The sequence below is a fragment of the Dendrobates tinctorius genome, unplaced genomic scaffold (genome assembly GCF_039654945.1).
Source record: "Dendrobates tinctorius isolate UK_male_01 unplaced genomic scaffold, ASM3965494v1 ptg000011l, whole genome shotgun sequence".
Taxonomy (NCBI): Eukaryota; Metazoa; Chordata; class Amphibia; order Anura; family Dendrobatidae; genus Dendrobates; species Dendrobates tinctorius.
Window position 1 is genome coordinate 30,407,946 of NW_027361679.1, and position 19,781 is coordinate 30,427,726.

The following is a 19,781-nucleotide window of genomic DNA, read 5'->3' on the forward strand; positions in this document are numbered from 1 at the left end:
GATGCCCAGCCAGTGCTAGATGATTCTGCTGGAACATTGACCCAGACCACTACATTCCCCTCGCACTCTATACAGCCAGAATCTGACCCTGATGAAACTCAGGTTACCCTTCCCACATACTATACCACCTTACACGGTGACAAAGAGGAAGGTGCAGATGAAAGTGCAGGTTCGGCCAACCCGCCGTCAGACACACCACCATACTTTGAGGGGCCCTGTGCCAGTGCCATCGCCAACGAGTGGGCCCCCCCTGCTTGGTAAGGATCACAGCACTTACAAAGTTGAAATACTTACCTCTCCTTGCTCCTCCGCCGTGACGTCTTGCGTGTTTCCTGACAGTGACATTCTGGTCAAAGAGCGCGATGACATCACGTCTGTACACCCTCTGCCTAAACAGTCCAAGTGCAGAGAGAGGGAAGATGGGGACGATGAGGAGTCCAGACTAGTACAGGGATTCCCTAGCGAGGAGACTTATTTTATTGTTTTAAAGGTTGGGAGCAATTTTTGGGGAGCATGATACTCTGGAGAATGATATCTGGGGCCCAACATACACTGGAGCATTCCAAAGGTGGACATCAGTCACTGGAGCTGCATTGACAGGGCCCATTATACACTGGAGCATTAGATATGGGGCCCATTATATATGGAGCATTATTTGGGCCCATAAGACAGTGGAGCTTCATCCATGGGGACCAACATATACTGTAGCATTATGTGGAGCTCATCATATACTGTATCGAACATTATATGAGACCAATGATTCTATATGGAGAAATATATGGGCCTCATTACTCTATGGCGCACTATGCGGTGCCCATAATACTGTATGGAGGAATATACTGTCTGTTTTTGGAGCTATTGGAGAATTTAAAATGGTTATCAGTCATGAGATGTAAGAAGTGAAGTATTTTTCATTGTACTATACCGCTAATTCTATGCCGTATCAGAGGATCATGAATTGTGGCATGTGCTAAAGGAGCCCATTGACACTCTTTGTCCCAGGGCCCACGAAAATCTGGAGCCAGCCCTACCCCCCCCACAACTTTAGCCAAATAACCCCCAGTTTTCAATGCCTAACTATTGTTAGGAAGTTAAATAAGGTTGCCAAGCTTAAGTAATAAGAATTGATGTTTTTGGCATTAAAATGGGCACTGTAGGTGTGTTTCCTGTCCTCCTCTCACTGCCGACTTTAATTCCCCATTGACTTGCATTGGGTTTCGTGTTTCAGTCGGCTTTCGACTTTTCACGATAATCGGCCGATTTCGTTCGACTTTTGCGAAAGTCGGGTTTCACGAAACCAGACTCGACCCGAAAAAAGGCAAAGTTGCTCATCTCTACTGTTCAAGGATTCCTCCTGTATTCTAAGAATTCTTTTGTAATTTTTTTCTTTTGTTTTTTTTTCTTTTCTTCAGTGCTGCTATAATGTTCAATCAAAAGGTTCCTTCTGCAGACCTCAAGGATGTGATGACACTTGCAGAGCAGGGGACACAAGTCCTTGTTAACAGTTGTGGATTCTTCACAGAAAAGAACATTGAAAGTGAGGTATGGCCTTTATCTACAGTCCTGCAGTTTGTTGTATGACACATGATATTAGACTTTGAATTGCTTCACTCTACACAACAGCAGAATATGCATATCCCTTGACATTTACTTGCAATTGCTGAACATATAACAAGTTTGCATTCTAAGTACTGATAAGGTCAATATACGTTTTGCTGTCACAATTATAGGATAATAATATGATTCCTGAAGTATTTGAAAAATATTTAATACTATTTGTTCGTGTATTACAATAGTTTCAATAAGTCACCATATGTACAGTCATGGCCAAAAGTTTTGAGAATGACACAAATATTATATTTTCACATGATCTGCTGGCCTCTGTTTTTTATGTGTGTTTGTCAGATGTTTTTATCACATACAGAAATATAATTGCAATCATATTATGAGTAACAAAAGGTTATATTGACAGTTAGAATGAGTTAATGCAGCAAGTCAATATTTGCAGTGTTGACCCTTCTTCTTAAGGACCTCAGCAATTCTCCCTGGCATGCTCTCAATCAACTTCTGGATCAAATCCTGACTGATAGCAGTCCATTCTTGCAAAATCAATGCTTTTATTTTGTCTGAATTTGAAGGTTTTTGTTTGTCCACCCGTCTCTTAATGATTGACCATAAGTTCTCAATGGGATTAACCTCTTCACGACCGCCCACAGTAGATAAACGTTGGCGCTTGCTGGGCTTTGTGCAGCGCCGACGTTTATCTACTGTCGGCGGTTTTGTGCCCCCCGGGACCCCCTCATACCTTATAACGCGGGGATCCCAGTGCACAATGCATGCTGGGACCCCCGACGTCATCGAGACCTGATTGGTTCAGGTCCTGATGACGTCGCTTCACAGCAGCCAATGAGAGAGCTCGCTGGGAAAGCTGCTTGTTTCCCGGCGATCTCCCTCATTATAACGCGACTTCTCCTCTGAGCTCATGCTGACAGATGAGCAGAGGTGAAGCAGCGTTACAGTGCGACTAGATCGCTGCCTGGCACAGCTGATCGCTGCCTGGCACAGCTGATCGCTGCCTGGCACAGCTGTGTCAGGCAGAGATCTTGTCACACAGTAACGCTGCTTCACCTCTGCTCATCTGTCAGTGTGAGATCAGAGGAGAAGTGGCGTTACTATGTGCCGGGCAGCGATCTTGTCACATAGTAACGCTGCTTCTCCTCTGATCATCTGCCAGTGTGAGATCAGAGGAGAAGTGGCGTTACTATGAGTCAAAAATACAAAAAATAAAAAACACAAAAATAAAAAAAAAAGTAAAGAAAAAAAAAGCAGGTAGGCAAGCTAGGGCTAGGTCTAGGGTTAGGGCTAGGGCTAGGGTTAGGGCTAGGGTTAGGGTTAGGGCTAGGGTTAGGGCTAGGGTTAGGGTTAGGGCTAGGGCTAGGGTTAGGGCTAGGGTGAGGGCTAGGGTTAGGGCTAGAGTTAGGGGTGTGTTGGGGTTAGGGTTGGAATTCAAATTGGGGGTTTCCACTGTTTAGGTACATCAGGGGCTCTGTAAATGCAATATGACGCCCGCAGACCATTCCATCAAAGTCTGCATTCCAGAACGTCACTACTTCCCTTCCGAGCCCCACCGTGTGCCCAAACAGTGGTCCCCCCCACATGTGGGGTACCAGCGTACTCAGGACAAATTGGACAACAACTCTTAGGGTCCAATTTCTCCTGTTACCCTTGTGAAAATAAAAATTGGGAGCTAAAAGATCATTTTTGTGGAAAAAAAATGATTTTTTTATTTTCACGGCTCTACATTATAAACTTTAGTGAAACACTTGGGGGTTCAAAGTGCTCACCACACATCTAGATAAGTTCCTTGGGGGGGTCTAGATTCCAAAAAGGGGTCACTTGTGGAGGATTTCCACTGTTTAGGCACATCAGGGGCTCTGCAAACGCGACATGACACCCGCAGACCATTCCATCAAAGTCTGCATTCCAAAACGTCACTACTTCCCTTCCGATCCCCACCGTGTGCCCAAACAGTAGTTTTCTTCCACATATGGGGTACCAGTGTACTCAGGACAAATTGGACAACAACTTTTGGGGTCCAATTTCTCCTGTTACCCTTGTGAAAATAAAAAATTGGGGGCTAAAAGATCATGTTTGTGGAACAAAAATGATTTTTTATTTTCATGGCTCTACGTTATAAACTTCTGTGAAGCACTTGGGGGTTCAAAGTGCTCACGACACATCTAGATAAGTTCTTTAAGGGGTCTAGTTTCCAAAATGGGGTCACTTGTGGGGGTTTCCACTGTTTAGGCACATTAGGGGCTCTCCAAATGCGACATGGCGTCCTATCTCAATTCCAGCCAATTCTGCAATGAAAAAGTCAAACGGCACTCCTTCCTTTCTGAGCTCTGCCATGAGCTCAAACAGTGGTTTAGCCCCACATACGGGGTATCGGCGTATTTGGGAGAAATTGCACAAAAAATTTTGTGGTTCATTTTCTGTTTTTACACTTGTGAAAATAAAAAAAATGGTTCTGAAGTAAAATGTTTGTGAAAAAAAGTTAAATGTTTATTTTTTCCTTCCACATTCCATTCATTCATGTGAAGCACCTAAAGGGTTAATAAACTTCTTGAATGTGGTTTTGAGTACATTGAGAGGTGCAGTTTTTAGAATGGTGTCACTTTTGGGTATTTTCTGTCATATTGACCCCCCAAACTCACTTCAAATGTGAGGTGGTCCCTAAAAAAAATGGTGTTGTAAATTTTGTTGTAAAAATGAGAAATCGCTGGTCAACTTTTAACCCTTATAACTTCCTAAAAAAAAAAAATTGTTTCCAAAATTGTGCAGATGTAAAGTAGACATGTGGGAAATGTTATTTATTAACTATTTTGTGCGATATCACTCTCTGATTTAAGGGCATAAAAATTAAAAGTTTGAAAATTGCAAAATTTTCAAAATTTTTGCCAAATTTCGATTTTTTTAACATATAAGCGCAGTTCATATCTAAGAAATTTTACCACTATCCTGAAGTACAATATGTCATGAGAAAACAATGTCAGAATCAGCAGGATCCGTTGAAGCGTTCTAGAGTTATGGCCTCATAAAGTGACACTGGTCAGAATTGAAAAAATTGGCCTGGTCACGAAGGCAAAAACAGGCTAAGGCGCGAAAGGGTTAAGATCTGAGGAGTTTCCAGACCATGGTCCCAAAATCTCTATGTTTTGTTCCCTGAGCCATTTAGTTATCACCTTTGCTTTATGGCAAGGTGCTCCATCATGTTGAAAAAGGAATTGTTGATAGCCAAACTGCTCTTGGACGGTTGGGAGAAGTTGCTCTTGGAGGACATTCTGGTACCATTCTTTATTCATGGCTGTGTTTTTAGGCAAGACTGAGAGAGCCCATTCCCTTGGCTGAGTAGCAACCCCACACATGAATGGTTTCAGGATGCTTGACAGTTGGCATGAGACAAGACTAGTGGTAGCGCTCACCTGGTCTTCTCCGAATAAGCCGTCTTCCAGATGTCCCAAACAATCGAAAAGGGGATTCATCAGAGAAAATGACTTTACCCCAGTCCTCAGCAGTCCACTCCCTGTACCTCTTGCAGAATATCAGTCTGTCCATTATGTTTTACCTGGAGAGAAGTGGCTTCTTTGCTGCCCTCCTTGAGACCAGGCCTTGCTCCAAGAGTCTCCGCCTCACAGCGAGTGCAGATGCACTCACACCTGCCACCAATTGCGCAAGTTCTCCTACTTAAAAAGATGAGAGAGGCCTGTAATTGACTTGAAATCATATCTAGACTATGACTATGAGAGTCAAAATGAGAAAACAAATCCGTATAATCACCTTGTTTGATTTGGCAAGATTTATTTTGCAAATTATGGGGGAAAATAAGTATTTGATCACCTAAACACATGCAAGATTTCTGTCTCTCACAGACCTGTAACTTCTTCTTTAAGAGGCTCCTCTGTCCTCCACTCATTACCTGTAGTAATGGCACCTGTTTGAACTTGTTATCAGTATAAAATACACCTGTCCACAACCTCAAATAGTCACACTCCAAACTCCACTATGATGAAGACCAAAATGCTGTCGAAGGACACCAGAAACAAAATTGTAGCCCTGGAACAGGCTGGGAAGACTGAATCTGCAATAGGCAAGCAGCTTGGTGTGATTAACTGTGGGAGCAATAAGAAAATGGAAGACATACAAGACCACTGATAACCTCCTTCGATCTGGGGCTCCACACAAGATCTCACCCCGTGGGGTCAAAATGATCACAAGAACAGTGAGCAAAAATTCCAGAACCACACGAGGGGACCTAGTGAATGACCTGCATAGGGCTGAGACCACTGTAGCAAAGGCTACCATCAGTAACACATTATGCCGCCAGGGACTCAGATCCTGCAGTGCCCGATGTGTCCCCCTGCTTAACCCAGTACATGTCCAGGCCAGTCTGAAGTTTGCTAGAAAGCATTTGGATTATCAAGAAGAGTATTGGGAGAATGTCATATGGTCTGATGAAACCAAAGTAGAACTGTTTGGTAGAAACAAAAATCATCGTGTTTGGAGGAGACAGAATGCTGAATTGCATCCAAAGAACACCATACCTACTGTGAAGCATGGGGGTGGCAACATCTTGCTTTGGGGCTGTTTTTCTGCAAATGGACCAGAACAACTGATCGGTGTCCATGAAAGAATGAATGTAGCCATGTATCGTGAGATTTTGAGTGCAAACCTCCTTCCATCAGCAAGGGCATTGAAGATCATAGAATCATAGAATCGTAGAGTTGGAAGGGACCTCCTGGGCCATCTGGTCCAACCCCCTGCTCAAAGCAGGATTCGCTAAATCATCCCAGTCAGATGTCTGTCCAGCCTCTGTTTGAAGACTTCCATGGAAGGAGAACTCACCACTTCTTGTGGCAGCTTATTCCAGTCATTGATCACTCTAACTGTCAAAAAGTTTTTTCTAATATCTAATCTGTGTCTCCTCCCATTCAGTTTCATCCCATTGCTTCTAGTCTTTCCTTGTGCAAATGAGAATAAAGTTGATCCTTCTACAATGTGACAGCCCTTTAGATATTTGTAGACAGCTATTAAGTCTCCTCTCAGTCTTCTCTTTTGCAAACTAAACAATCCCAAATCCTGCAACCTTTCCTCATAAGACAGGGTTTGCAGACCGGTCACCATTCTGGTTGCTCTTTTCTGAACTTGCTCTAGTTTGTTGATGTCTTTTTTAAAATGTGGTGCCCAAAACTGGACACAATATTCCAGATGAGGTCTGACCAAAGAGGAGTAGAGGGAAATAATGACTTCACGTGATCTAGACTGTATGCTTCTGTTAATAAATCCTAGAATTGCATTTGCCTTTTTTGCTGCTGCATCACACTGTTGACTCATATTCAGTCTGTGATCTATTAGTATACCCAAGTCTTTTTCACATGTGCTTTTGCTTAGGCCTATTCCTTCCATTCTGTATATGCTTTTTTCATTTTTATTGCCCAGATATAGTACTTTGAATTTTTCCCTGTTAAAAACAATTCTGTTAGTTGCTGCCCACTTCTCCAGTTTATTTATATCTTTTTGATTCCTCTCTGTCTCTTCTCTAGTATTAGCTATGCCTCCTAGCTTTGTGTCATCAGAAAATTTAATCAGTTTACCTGGCTTCCTTAAATGCTTCCTATTCTTCCCTCTTTTTGGAATTGTTAACAATTGTGCTTTGAGAATTTCATTTTTCAAGATTTCCCATCCTTCCTGGACATTTTTGTCTTTAAGGATATCCAGCCATTGGATCCCTCCAATTCTCTTTCTGAATCCCTTAAAATCTGCCTTTCTGAAATCTAACCTTGACGTCAGAGTCTTCACAGGTTTTCCTCCTCTAGTTATCCAAAATTCTAAAATAGCATGGTCGCTACCTCCTAGGGTCCCAGCCTCTTTTACCTCCTCAACCATTTCCTCCCTGTTTATAAGGATTAGATCCAAGGTAGCAGTTCCCCTTGTTTTCTCCCCTACCTTTTGGAAGATAAAGTTGTCAGCAAGAGAGGATAAGAATTTCCTTGACCTGTTAGTTTTGCCTGAGAGAGATTCCCAACAAATGTCTGGATAGTTGAAATCTCCCATGACAACTATGTCATATTTTTTGGAGAACTTGGCCATTTGATGCATAAAGAGTACATCTATATCTTTAGCTTGCACAGGCGGCCTGTAGTAAATGCCTACAATGGTGTCCTTTCCATTCTTCTGTCCTTGTATTCTTACCCAAACAGTTTCCACAGAACTCCCAGTCTCTGAAGCTTCAATCTCTGTGCAGATATACACGTTTCTAACATACAATGTGACACCTCCTCCTCGTTTATCAAGTCTGTTTCTTGCAAATAAGTTGTATCCTTCTAGTCTTGTATTCCAAACATGTGTATTGTCCCACCAAGTTTCAGTGATTCCAATGACATCATATTTCTTTTCCTGTGTTAGTAGTTCCAATTCTCCTTGTTTGTTGCCCATGCTTTGTGCATTAGTATAGAAACATTTTAGTTTGTGATTGGTTTCTCTTTCTCCAATATTTTTATTAATTAAATTCTTTTGTCTTTGTTCTTCCTTTACACTTCTAATAGCAGAGTTCTCAATAGCATTTGTCAGTTGTATGGCTTTTTCTGGTCTTTTGCTTCCCTTCCCATGTTGTTCTAGTTTAAAGCTCTCCTTACAAGTGTAGCAAGGCGACTTCCAAATACATGTTTTCCAGTCTTCATAAGGTGCACCCCATCTCTAGCAAATAGTCCATCGTAAAGGTAATTCACTCAGTGATCCAGAAATCCAAATCGTTGCTGACGGCACCATCGACGTAGCCAGCTGTTCACCTGCAGACTCTTATTCCACCTCCTTGTTCCATGGCAATCCACTGGGAGGATGGAAGAGAAGACCACCTGCGCTCCCAGTTCTTTCACTTTCTTGCCTAAGTCTTCAAAGTCTCTGCAGATGGTTTCCAGGTCGTTTCTTGTGGTGTCATTTGTCCCCACGTGTAGTAGCAGGAATGGGTAGTCATCTGTAGGTCTGAAGAGTCCTGATATCCTGTCAGACACATCTTTAATTTTTGCACCTAGAAGACAGCACATTTCTCTTGAAGTTATATCCGGTCTGCAGATAGCGGCCTCTGTTCCTCTCAACAGGGAATCCCCCATGACCACCACTCTCCGTTTCTTCTTCACAACATTTTTCTTTCTCCATCCAGGAGGACTCTGAAGGCATACAAGGTTGCTGTTTGTGGGCAAAGTCTTATCCTGATGTATTTCTTCATCGTTTTCCTGCGTGAGAGCCTGGTACTGGTTCCTGAGAAGTATGGGTGCTGACTGCCTCCCGATCCTCCTGCTTCTCTGGGTCACATGTCTCCATTCCTCTGTTTCTTCAGGTGCACTTCGAATTTCTTCTCTTTCTGTAACATGAAGAGATAATTCTGCTCTGTCTAAGAATTCTTCACCTTCCTTAATGATCTTCAACGTAGCTAACCTCTCTTCGAGACTTTGCAACTTTTCCTCCAACAGGGACACAAGCTTGCATTTGTGGCATGTGAAATTTGGCTTTTCCACTGGTAAGTCTGTGAACATGTAGCAAGAAATGCAGCTCACCAAATGGCTCCTGGCCTCTTCCATATTGAGATTTCTTAAAAACGATGAAAGATGAGCCCAGTGATCGTTGAGCTCACGGAGACTCTTCACTTATCCCAGAAGGCACTGGGAATATGCAAATGATCTCCTCAAGACTCTTCCCCTGGTTTTCCGATTTCCTCTTTTCAGCTTCAACGGCCAAAACCCAGTGATCATTGAGCTCGCGGAGACTCTTCACTTATCCCAGAAGGCACTGGGAATATGCAAATGACCTCCACAAGACTCTTCCCCTGGTTTTCCGATTTCCTCTTTTCAGCTGCAATGGCCAAAACCCAGTGATTGTTGAGCTCGCGGAGACTCTTCACTTATCCCAGAAGGCACTGGGAATATGCAAATGATCTCCTTGTGGATGGGTCTTTCAGCATGATATGGCTTCGAAAGAAGCATGTGAAGGTCCCGGAGGGGCCTAGCCAGTCTCCCGATCTCAACCCTTTAGAAAATCTTTGGAGGGATTTGAAAGTCCAAAATATCACTATGCTCTAGGAGATCTGCAAGGAGGAATGGACCAACATGCCATCAACAATGTGTGCCATCCTTGTGAAGACTTACAGAAAACCTTTGACCTCTGTGATTGCCAACAAAGGAAATGTAACAAAATATTGAGATGAACTTTTGTTAATGACCAAATACTTATTTTCCACCCAAATTTGCTAAATAAATCTTGCCAAATCAGACAAAGTGATTTTCTGGATTTGTTTTCTCATTTTGACTCTCATAGTCGTGGTCTACCTATGATGTCAATTTCAGGCCTCTCTCATCTTTTTAAGTGGGAGAACTTGCACAATTGGTGGCTGACTAAATACTTTTTTCCCCACTGCATATATATATATATATATATATTTATTTATTTATTTTTTTATTTTCTGATATTTAAGAAATAAAATATTTTTACTATTTTTATAATTTTTACGTACTTTGGGACTCTCACTTTTACAGCTCTGATTGCTGTTGTAAACCATTTCAATGCATGAGCATTGCAATGGTTTATAACTGTCAGTGCTTTACTGACACAAGTTACTTAGATTATGCATTGAGCATGATCTAACTATTTTGCTAGAGCCTGGTGACCCGGATGTCGTCATTGCGACCTTAGGTCACCATGGCAACGATCGGGCCCCCTACCCTCTTAGTGTTGCCGTCTATATCGATCGCAGCATTTAGGGACTTAAACTGCAGGCACCACTCCTGACAGTGCGTGCTACCCAGCGGTGATTGAGATCACAGTTTTCTGTGCACACAAAATCGCCAGGATGTACTCAGTACGTCCAAGGTTGGGAAGCAATTCCCAACCATGATGTGCTAGGTATGTCCAAAGTCTGGAAGGGGTTAATAATACCTCTCTTATCTGCAGTTTGTCTAAGGTTAGGAAGCAGACTAGTAATAAAGGCACTTCGAGCAGACTTGATTGCATTACAGCCCTTGGTGCTGCCACGTACAAGCAAAATTCTTTTCAGTGACAATTTAAATAGATTCTATTCTGTAATAATACTGCTCTTAGCTGCAAAGATAATTTAAAATGTGCAAGGAGTGCGGTAAGAAACGGGAAAGTTAACAATCCACTGATGGTGCACGCAGAGGTCGTCACCATGGTCCAGGTGAAACTGTGCCTGCTGTTGGAGCGCAACAAACACACTCATCTATGAGACCAAGATTCCTGTCCCACATTTCAGAGGGTGCGAGACACCACTCTTGAAGCCAGAAGAGTGCAAGTAGTTGTAGGTTGGATGGCAGATAATGCTTCCAGTCTGTTTACCAGCACCACCCTGTCTTCCACATGATCCAGTCTCACTATCCAAGAGTCTGAACCACATAATCCTCACTTTGATCCTCTTCCTCAACCAAGGTGAGTCCCAAGAGACTAGTAGTCTGATACTAGGACACTATGAGAAGCTTTTCACCTTTGCATTTATGGCTTTTTCTTGCCTCTCATTGTGCATGATTCAAGAGGGACATGAGGAGATTGTGTGGGGTGATGTCCAAATATTTTAGCAGCCTCAGTCAGAAGAAGCTGACGTTAGTGAACGACAATTACTGTCTCAAGAGGTGGATGATAAAAAAACACAGCTGCCAACAAGTCATGTTAAGACAACAAATCAGGAGGACCAGAGTGAAGAAGTTGAAGACAAAGCAGTGGATAATGAAGTCCCTAAACCAAGGTGGCATGCAGAGGAAGCAGGAGTGCAGAGGGACCCACAGCACGGCAACAGGCAGGAAGAGGCAGTGGTGCTAACAGAGGGAGATGGCGTTCAACTGTTCCCCAGATAAGCGACACATGGCAAGATCCCAGCCCAAGGGTTAGGTGTTCCCCAGTCTGGTGCTTTTTTACAGAAAGTATGGAAGACAAGAAAACCGTAATTTTCAACCTGTGCTGTACCAAGCTCAGCTTGATCCAGACCTCTACCAGCCTGACCACCACCAGCATGACCAGGTACATTTAATCCAAGCACCCAACTAGGTGGTCCAAACACCTGGGTTCATAATCAGTTTGTGCGGGTTACACCACTGTCTCTTCCCTTGTGCTATGTGCTTGCTAATCCTCTGATCAGGATGCAGGTGCGGGTGCCTCCCGCGTTTCAACTGTAATTGTACATATGCAATCAACATGAGCAACCACGTCCACTTCCTTGTCCGAGCGCAGTGTTTAGCTGTCACTACTATAGGCATTGCAAAGCAAGCATAAATACGCAGTCACCCACAGGTCCAAACAGTAAACAAGCATATTTTCACACTGATTGCCCTGGAAACATTTCCATTTAGGCTTGTGGACACCGAGGTTTTCTGCAACTTCATGGCAGCAACTGTCCCTTGGTATTCAGTCCCGAAGCTCCACTATTTCTCTTGGAAAGCTGTCTCTGGATTACACCAGCACGTGTTCCATAACCTGTGCTCTGGCTAGCGAGTTACTGGAAAGGTTTACCTAACCACTGACTCTTGGACCAGTGCTTTTGTCTAGGGGTGCCACATTTCTCTGTTGGTATACTGGGTGAACCTGCTGAAGGCTGGTACTGTGTTGGACCTTGGGAGAGTCAACAATAAAATTTCTGTCCACTAGATCAGCGTGGGGTAAACAACATTACTTTCAAATTGCCTGAGGAAACAAAAAAACCCATCTAAAGACCTTAAAACATAACCTTTAATTGCTGCTTGTAAGAAATAAACATTTAAAATCCTAACAGATGTCAGAGTGCAAAAGGAGCAAGTTCATACTATCTCTACCTGCTAATAATCACAGTCCTTATCTCCTTATTCACGTGCCTTTGCTTTGTATTGTGGTTTATAGGGTATTATTGGTGTGGTCGCTACATAATTCCCCTCAAGTACCCACGTGCACAGGACCAATGTTTTAGCCACAATGGGGGCTGCTGAGGAGCAGGAATAGGAGATTGTTACCTGTGCTCGAGTGGGTACTACCACCACCAACTTTTAGTCTGTTCAACATGGATGGCCTGAAGAGGAGGAGCAGGAGGAGGTGAGGGAGGAGGAGGAGATGGAGAATTGTCCTCCTGGCGGGTATAGAGAGGTCTTACCTGTTGGGAATCTGGCACACATGGCTGACCTAATGCTGCCTTTCACATGACCCTCGCATTATACACATTTTGGCCACCACCAATTACTGGCAGTTCACTGTTCTCAACCAATGTCACAAGGAAAACTTTCCATCTTTCCTTCCTGCATCAGAGAGGGCTAATAAAATCGTGCAATACCAGAAGGCCTTAGTTGAAGAATTAGTAAAAAAGAATTACCACCTGACAACGCTGTTGGCAGAGGTCAAAGTTTTTTGGACAGCCAAGGAGCAGAGAGGAGTGAGACACACAACAGATGTAACAGAGGTACCAGAATACTATCTAAAGTCAGGGACAGTTTCATTAAACCCTCCCAGCACCCTGGCCCTGATTTGTGAGGTACTCAGACAAGGACGGATAAGTTTATGAAGATGGTGAAGGGGTACTTAGCTGACCGTACCAGCGACCTCCTTGATTCCTCTGTGTCGTAGAACTATTGGGTGTCCAAAAAAATTCAGATAGACCAAAGTAAAGGACTCTGACCTAACTAAGCAAAAAAATGACTAAGCTCATTGGAGAAATATCCATAGGTATACAAATTTCTATTTTTATTAAATTCAAAAAATTGAGGAATATTAAAAACAATAAAAGAAAATATCATACATAGGCTTATACCACACCATGTACCACAAGGGTAAATACAGCTACTGTTGCATAAGCATGTTATTTTAGTACATAAATTGTTTGGAGACATAAAAACAAGTAATTTCACTAAAGGTGTATTACAATATTGTGGATTGATATCCTCCAAAAAATAATGAAAAACACCTTGAAAATATTTGTAACTAGCAGATGTTCCACTAAAGGGAAAAATAGGAGTCAGGAGGTAGACAATATTATACTGATAATAGTGAATGTATAGAGCTACTAAATATACCTCTGATTAGTGCTGATAAGCACTGTATGGAAAAAGTATTTATGTGGCTAAAAACCAATGTAAATTAAACCTAAAGAGTCATATGAAACAACACAAAAGCTGAAATATAAAATGATAGTAGTAAATCATAGGAACATTTAGTACAATCTGTGTGGCAGCCACAGAATCCCCCTGACGCGTGCTGCTTCCGAAGCACCCCTCGGAAGTGCTTCGGAAGTAGCATGCGAAACGCGTAACAAGGTTGCTTCTGTGTTTGCTACACAGAGTGTACTAAATTTTCCTATGACAAATCAGCTGTAAAATAACTTGTAGAAGACAAAGTTGCCAACATTTCCACCAAAATATAATGGCCAGACAGCAAGGTAGAGTTAAGGTAGAGGCTTTACATTTAAAGGGATTGTGTCACAATAAAGAATACATTTAAGCATGCAGAAAACGTGGAAATAAATGATTTTGTCATTTGCAGTTATTAAATACCATGCTCCAAAAAAATAACAAGCTTTCATCTGCTGAAGTATGCTCCCTGGAGCCCCCTGGCATTATGCCATCTGTAAGCTTTATCGTCATCTGAGTGGCCAGTCAGCAGGTCAAGCATGTGTAGTACCTGTCATCATAAGAGGTTCCCCCAACTACCTACTCCCAGTGTGCACAAGTATTCTCCCTGCGCTCACCTCACACAGGTATGACAGTGCAGGGAGCAGATTCCTGAAAGCACAGAAGCATGTCAGTGATTCTGTGGCACCCCCAGGGGTATGGTCGCCACAGTGGCTTTGCCTTCCTCCAGGGGAGGGTAATGCCAGGCTTGGAGGCAATGATGGGTCTCTCTCGCAGTCAATCTATGCATGCAACACAGTTCCACTCCAGGCCAGCAGGGGGAACTCTGAACCGGGATTAAGGGGAGGAGTGCTCTCTGAGGGCCAAGAGGAAGGAGTAGGCAGTTAGTCTGCAGAGGGTGAAGTGTGCAGACGTGTGGAAGGAGCGCTGAGATAGAGCGCAGAGGACGAGCTCATCTCGGGAGAGAGCGCATGAACTGGAGCCTGGTCTCCACGGTTGTATGGATACTAACGGTCCTGCAACAGACACCAGAGGAAAATGCCCTACTCCCATCTAAGACTTGAGGGCACAACAGCAGCTTGGATAGTGAGCCGGGACTCAGGAGAGAGGAGTCCCCGAGATAGGCTACAGCTGTCTGCCGTGCAAGTGAGGTTCTTGAGAACATCTGCCCAGAGGAACTCCAGTGTAACTCAGTACTGGGAGTGCTTCATTCGAATAAGCGCTAGTAAGGAGACTGCACAACCCATCTGCTGAGAGAGAATCCCTGAATTGCTTCCAGGCTAGCCTGCTCTAATACCATCTGTAATAAGGACCTGAACTGCAGCTATCATGTAAAGGTACAGAAATTGCACCCCGCTGTGTCTTGTCTGCTTCCTACCTTTCCGGCACCGCTACATCCCCGTGCCAACCACATCTACACTGCCCTGGGACTATAGCTTCACCTGTGGGGAGCTTTTACATCTTTGCTGCACCATACCATCAGTCCCAGCGGATCTGCATGCAGCGTCGGCTTAACACCTCCCTTGCCGAGCACCACAGGTGGCGTCACGAACTATTCATCTAACTACATTCCACCATTCACATCTTCCTATTACTTGGGCGCCAAGGTCCACGGTCCGGGTCACTGCTGCTGTGACACATCCCACTGATACCGGCCCGGTACCGAGTACCCCACAGCCCTGGGAGGGTGACCCAATTCTCCACCCCCACCCCTCCTCCCTATGCTCACACTGGTCAGACCTCCAGGTGAGATTGTTCTGCTTCACAGGTCTGACCTCTGGGTGAGATCCTTCTGCTTCTGTCATGGAATGCCTAGGTTACTTTAGGCAAAAACCCCGGGACCCCTGTGATGTCCCTCAGACTAGGGGAACCCTGTCTGTCCCTCTACCCAGGGTTTACACTGAAGGTGTGCCTGCCTGAGCCTCCACCCTGTCCCTGTCTCCTGTCCAGCCCTAAGCTGAACCCACCTCCCTCCACCCAGTGAGGGGACCAGACACCAGACCCCACAAATACGTATGGACAGGGGTAAAAGAAAACACCACACAGTAAATACACAAGGGAATACAATAATGTGCAAGGGCAACCAAATATATATATATAACAGATTGGAGAAAGAACCACTGAAGGATATACTGCACCAGATATCAGACGCTCCAACACCACCACTGCTGACCGGTATTGCTAGCACTAGGCTAAAGCTATAGTCGGCGACGCCCATAGTCAGGACGAACTATTTAAAGACCTAGGGCGTGGCCCAGCCCTCAGCCAGCATGACAACCTGGTTAACCCTATCCCGACTGGAACAGAATACCCAACAGGGTATTACCGCTGTCTGCCGGACACCCTGGTGTGAACAGTGTCCGACATGACAGTACCCCGCCTTCTACGAGGGACCTCCGGAACCTCACCATGTCGAGGACCTGGCTTGTCCGGATGGCGACGATGGAACATAGTAACCAGTCGATCAGCATGAATGTCAGAGGCCGGCACCCATGTCCTCTCCTCAGGACCATAGCCACGCCAGTGGACCAGGTACTGTAGAGTGCGACGCACAACCCTAGAGTCCACCACTTTGGACACCTCAAATTCCAACATGCCATCCACCAAGACGGGAGGTGGTGGCCCGGGGGAACCATCCACCAAACCCACGACCTTCTTTAGCAATGCTTTGTGAAATACATTATGAATCTTATACACAGCCGGCAACTCCAAACGAAATGCCACGGGGTTGATCACTGCGGAGATTCTAAATGGGCCAATGAACCTGGGACCAATTTAAGTGACGGTATCTTGAGCTTAATGTTCCTAGTAGATAACCACACCCAATCACCCACACACAGGTCCGGACCTGGCACACGTCTGCAGTCAGCCACCCGTTTGTACCTGGAACCCACCTTCAACAAGCGCTGCTTGACTCTCCTCCAAACAGACGACAATTGAGCTCCCAACTGGTCCTCCTCAGGGACGCCAACTGAGCACCCCTGACGCAAGGTGCAAAATTGAGGATGTTGACCATACACACAAAAAAAAGGAGATTCCCCAGACGATTCCTGACAATGGTTGTTTATTGCGAATTCTGCCAGAGGAAGAAACGCTGACCACTCTTCCTGATTGTCGGAAATAAAGCAGCGCAAGTATTGCTCCAGGTTTTGGTTCATCCGCTCAGTCTGTCCATTCGACTGAGGGTGGAAAGCCGATGAATGAGATAATTTGATTCCAAGGCGAGAACAAAAAGCTCTCCAAAACTTTGCCACAAACTGCGTACCTCGATCAGACACAATGTCAGACGGGACACCATGAAGTCTGACCACCTCGCGAATAAATATCTGAGCAAGAGTCTTAGCATTGGGCAAAGACGGTAAAGCAACGAAATGTGACATTTTGGAGAACCTATCAACAATAACCAAAATGACCGAGTTCCCTGCCGAGGCGGGCAAGTCAGTAATAAAATCCATGGAAATCTCAGTCCATGGCTTACTGGGCACCCCGAGAGGCTGCAAGCTACCAGCGGGACGGGAACGAGGAGTCTTGGCCCGTGCGCACGTGTTACAGGCAGCCACATATGAGGCCACATCCTGCCGGATTTTAGGCCACCAAAAACGACGCGATACCAGTTCCAGAGTGCTCTTAACCCCTGGATGACCTGCCAGTACCGTGTCGTGATGTTCGCCCAACACTCTAGAGCGTAGATGTAGCGGCACAAAAGATTTATTAGCAGGCAACCCCGGCGGTACCACCTCCTGAGCCTCCGCAATCTCTGCCTCAATCTCTGTCGTGATGGCAGATACCACCACACCCTTTTGGAGAATAGGCACCGGCTCTTCACATAACTCTCCACCAGGAAAACACCTGGATAAAGCGTCTGCCTTAACATTCTTCGACCCAGGGCGATAGGTAACAATGAAGTTGAACCGGGTGAAGAATAATGCCCAGCGAGCCTGTCTGGAGGACAGGCGCTTAGCAGATTCTAAATAAAGCAAATTCTTATGGTCGGTTATCACAGTAATCTGATGAACAGCCCCCTCCAAGAAGTGTCACCACTCCTCAAATGCCAATTTGATGGCCAATAGTTCCCTGTTGCCAATATCATAATTACGCTCCGCAGGCGACAGCTTCTTGGAGAAGAAGGCACACGGATGCAACTTGGCCCAAGAAGGGCCCTGAGACAGTACAGCCCCCACTCCAACCTCCGACGCATCCACCTCCACGACAAACGGTAAGGAGACATCGGGCTGCACCAGAATGGGCGCTGAGGCAAAACTATTCTTGAGGAATTCAAACGCCTGTACCGCAGGCTCAGACCAGTCAGAAAAGTCGGTACCCTTCTTAGTCATGTCAGTCAGTGGTTTGGCAATCATAGAGAAGTTCTTAATAAATTTCCTATAGTAATTGGAGAAGCCAAGAAATCGCTGAAGCGCCTTAAGATTATCAGGCCGATCCCAATGTAGTACCGCCTGCACCTTTGCGGTGTCCATCTTAAAACCTGAGGCGGAGATTATATAACCCAAGAACGGTAGCTCCTGTACGAAAAACACACATTTTTCAAGCTTGACATAGAGCCTGTTCTCTCTGTGCAACTGCAGAACCTGTCTAACATGCTCTATATGTGTATCATGGTCGCGAGAGAAAATGAGGATGTCGTCAAGATAAATTATAACGAACCTCCCCAACAACTGAGAGAAGACATCATTAATGAAGTGTTGAAAGACCGCCGGTGCCATAGTCAACCCAAACGGCATTACCAAACTCTCAAAGTGACCCTCAGGGGTATTGAACGCTGTCTTCCACTCATCCCCCTGACGGACTCTTATAAGATTGTATGCCCCCCTGAGGTCCAGTTTGGAGAACCACCTGGCACCAACCACTTGGTTGAATAAATCGGGTATAAGTGGCATAGGGTAAGGATCACGGACCGTAATCTGGTTGAGTTCTCTGAAATCCAGACACGGGCGTAAACCGCCATCCTTCTTTTTAACAAAGAAGAAGCCAGCAGCCAGAGGATAAGAGGAAGGTCTAATATGACCCTTGCTCAGGCTATCCGCAATGTATTCCTTGAGAGCTAGCCTCTCGGGACCTGAGATATTAAACATTCTAGCTTTAGGTAACTTGGCCCCTGGTTTCAACCTAATAGCACAGTCATAGGTGCGATGCAGTGGTAGTTCCGAACAACCCTTCTCAGAAAATACATCCGCATAATCCAGCAACGGCTCCGGGATACTGGGGGTCAAAGCGGAAATACATGTAGCCAGGCACCTCTCCTGACACTCCCTGCTCCACTGAATTATGTCCTGGGTCTTCCAATCAATAACAGGATTATGCATTGACAACCATGGAAAGCCCAGAACCATCTGAGCCGGTAAGTTACTAAGCACCTTACAAGTTACCCGCTCTGAGTGTAATACTCCGATGTGGAGTTGTATATCCAACACACACTCTGTGATCTCCCATTGAGACAACGGGGAAGCATTGATGGTAACCACCCGGATGGGGTTCGGCAATTTCTCCACCGGAAATCCCGCTGTATGCGCGAACCTCTCATCAATGAGATTGGCAGCTGAGCCACTATCAATAAATACTGTAATAGAGAGCATTTGCCCCCCAAGTACCACCCTAGCAGGGAGCATACACTGGGAAACCATGACGGAGGATACACAAAGGCTCAGACTAGACTCTTCCAAACCCTCTGAGCCTATCAGTTTTCCGCCGGCGCGCCCTTCTTAGGTACCAGGGGGCAAGCGTTAATAAAATGTCCTCCTTTGCCACAAAAAAAACAGAGCCCCTGCCTTCTGTGCCAAGGACGTTTAGGCTTGTTACTCGGTGACTGTGCTATACCAGCGATCTGCATGGGTTCCACGGATTCACCCGCGGCAACCTCACCGACCACTCCCCCACCTCCCGGAGGCAACGAAACCAGCGCCCCCTGACGGAGACGTCGGTCTATGCGTACTACAAGTGCCATCGCAGCCTCCAGAGAGGCGGGAGTCTCGTACATTAGGAGAGTCTGTTTAACCCTTCCAGAAACCCCATGCAAAAATTGACTTCTAAGCGCAGGGTCATTCCACTGCGTGTCCACCGCCCAGCGCCGGAATTCCGTGCAGTAATCCTCAGCTGGTCGATCACCCTGTAGCAGTGAGC

General features: G+C 45.1%; 1 protein-coding gene across 1 annotated transcript in view; it reads left to right on the forward strand.

The window, feature by feature from the left end:
- Window positions 1–19,781, forward strand: part of GC (GC vitamin D binding protein) — a 302,249-nt gene that overhangs the window by 153,914 nt on the left and 128,554 nt on the right. Inside the window, exon 7 of the mRNA XM_073590535.1 lies at window positions 1,413–1,542. Coding sequence (XP_073446636.1) covers window positions 1,413–1,542 — 130 coding nt within the window. The remainder of the gene's footprint in view (window positions 1–1,412; window positions 1,543–19,781) is intronic.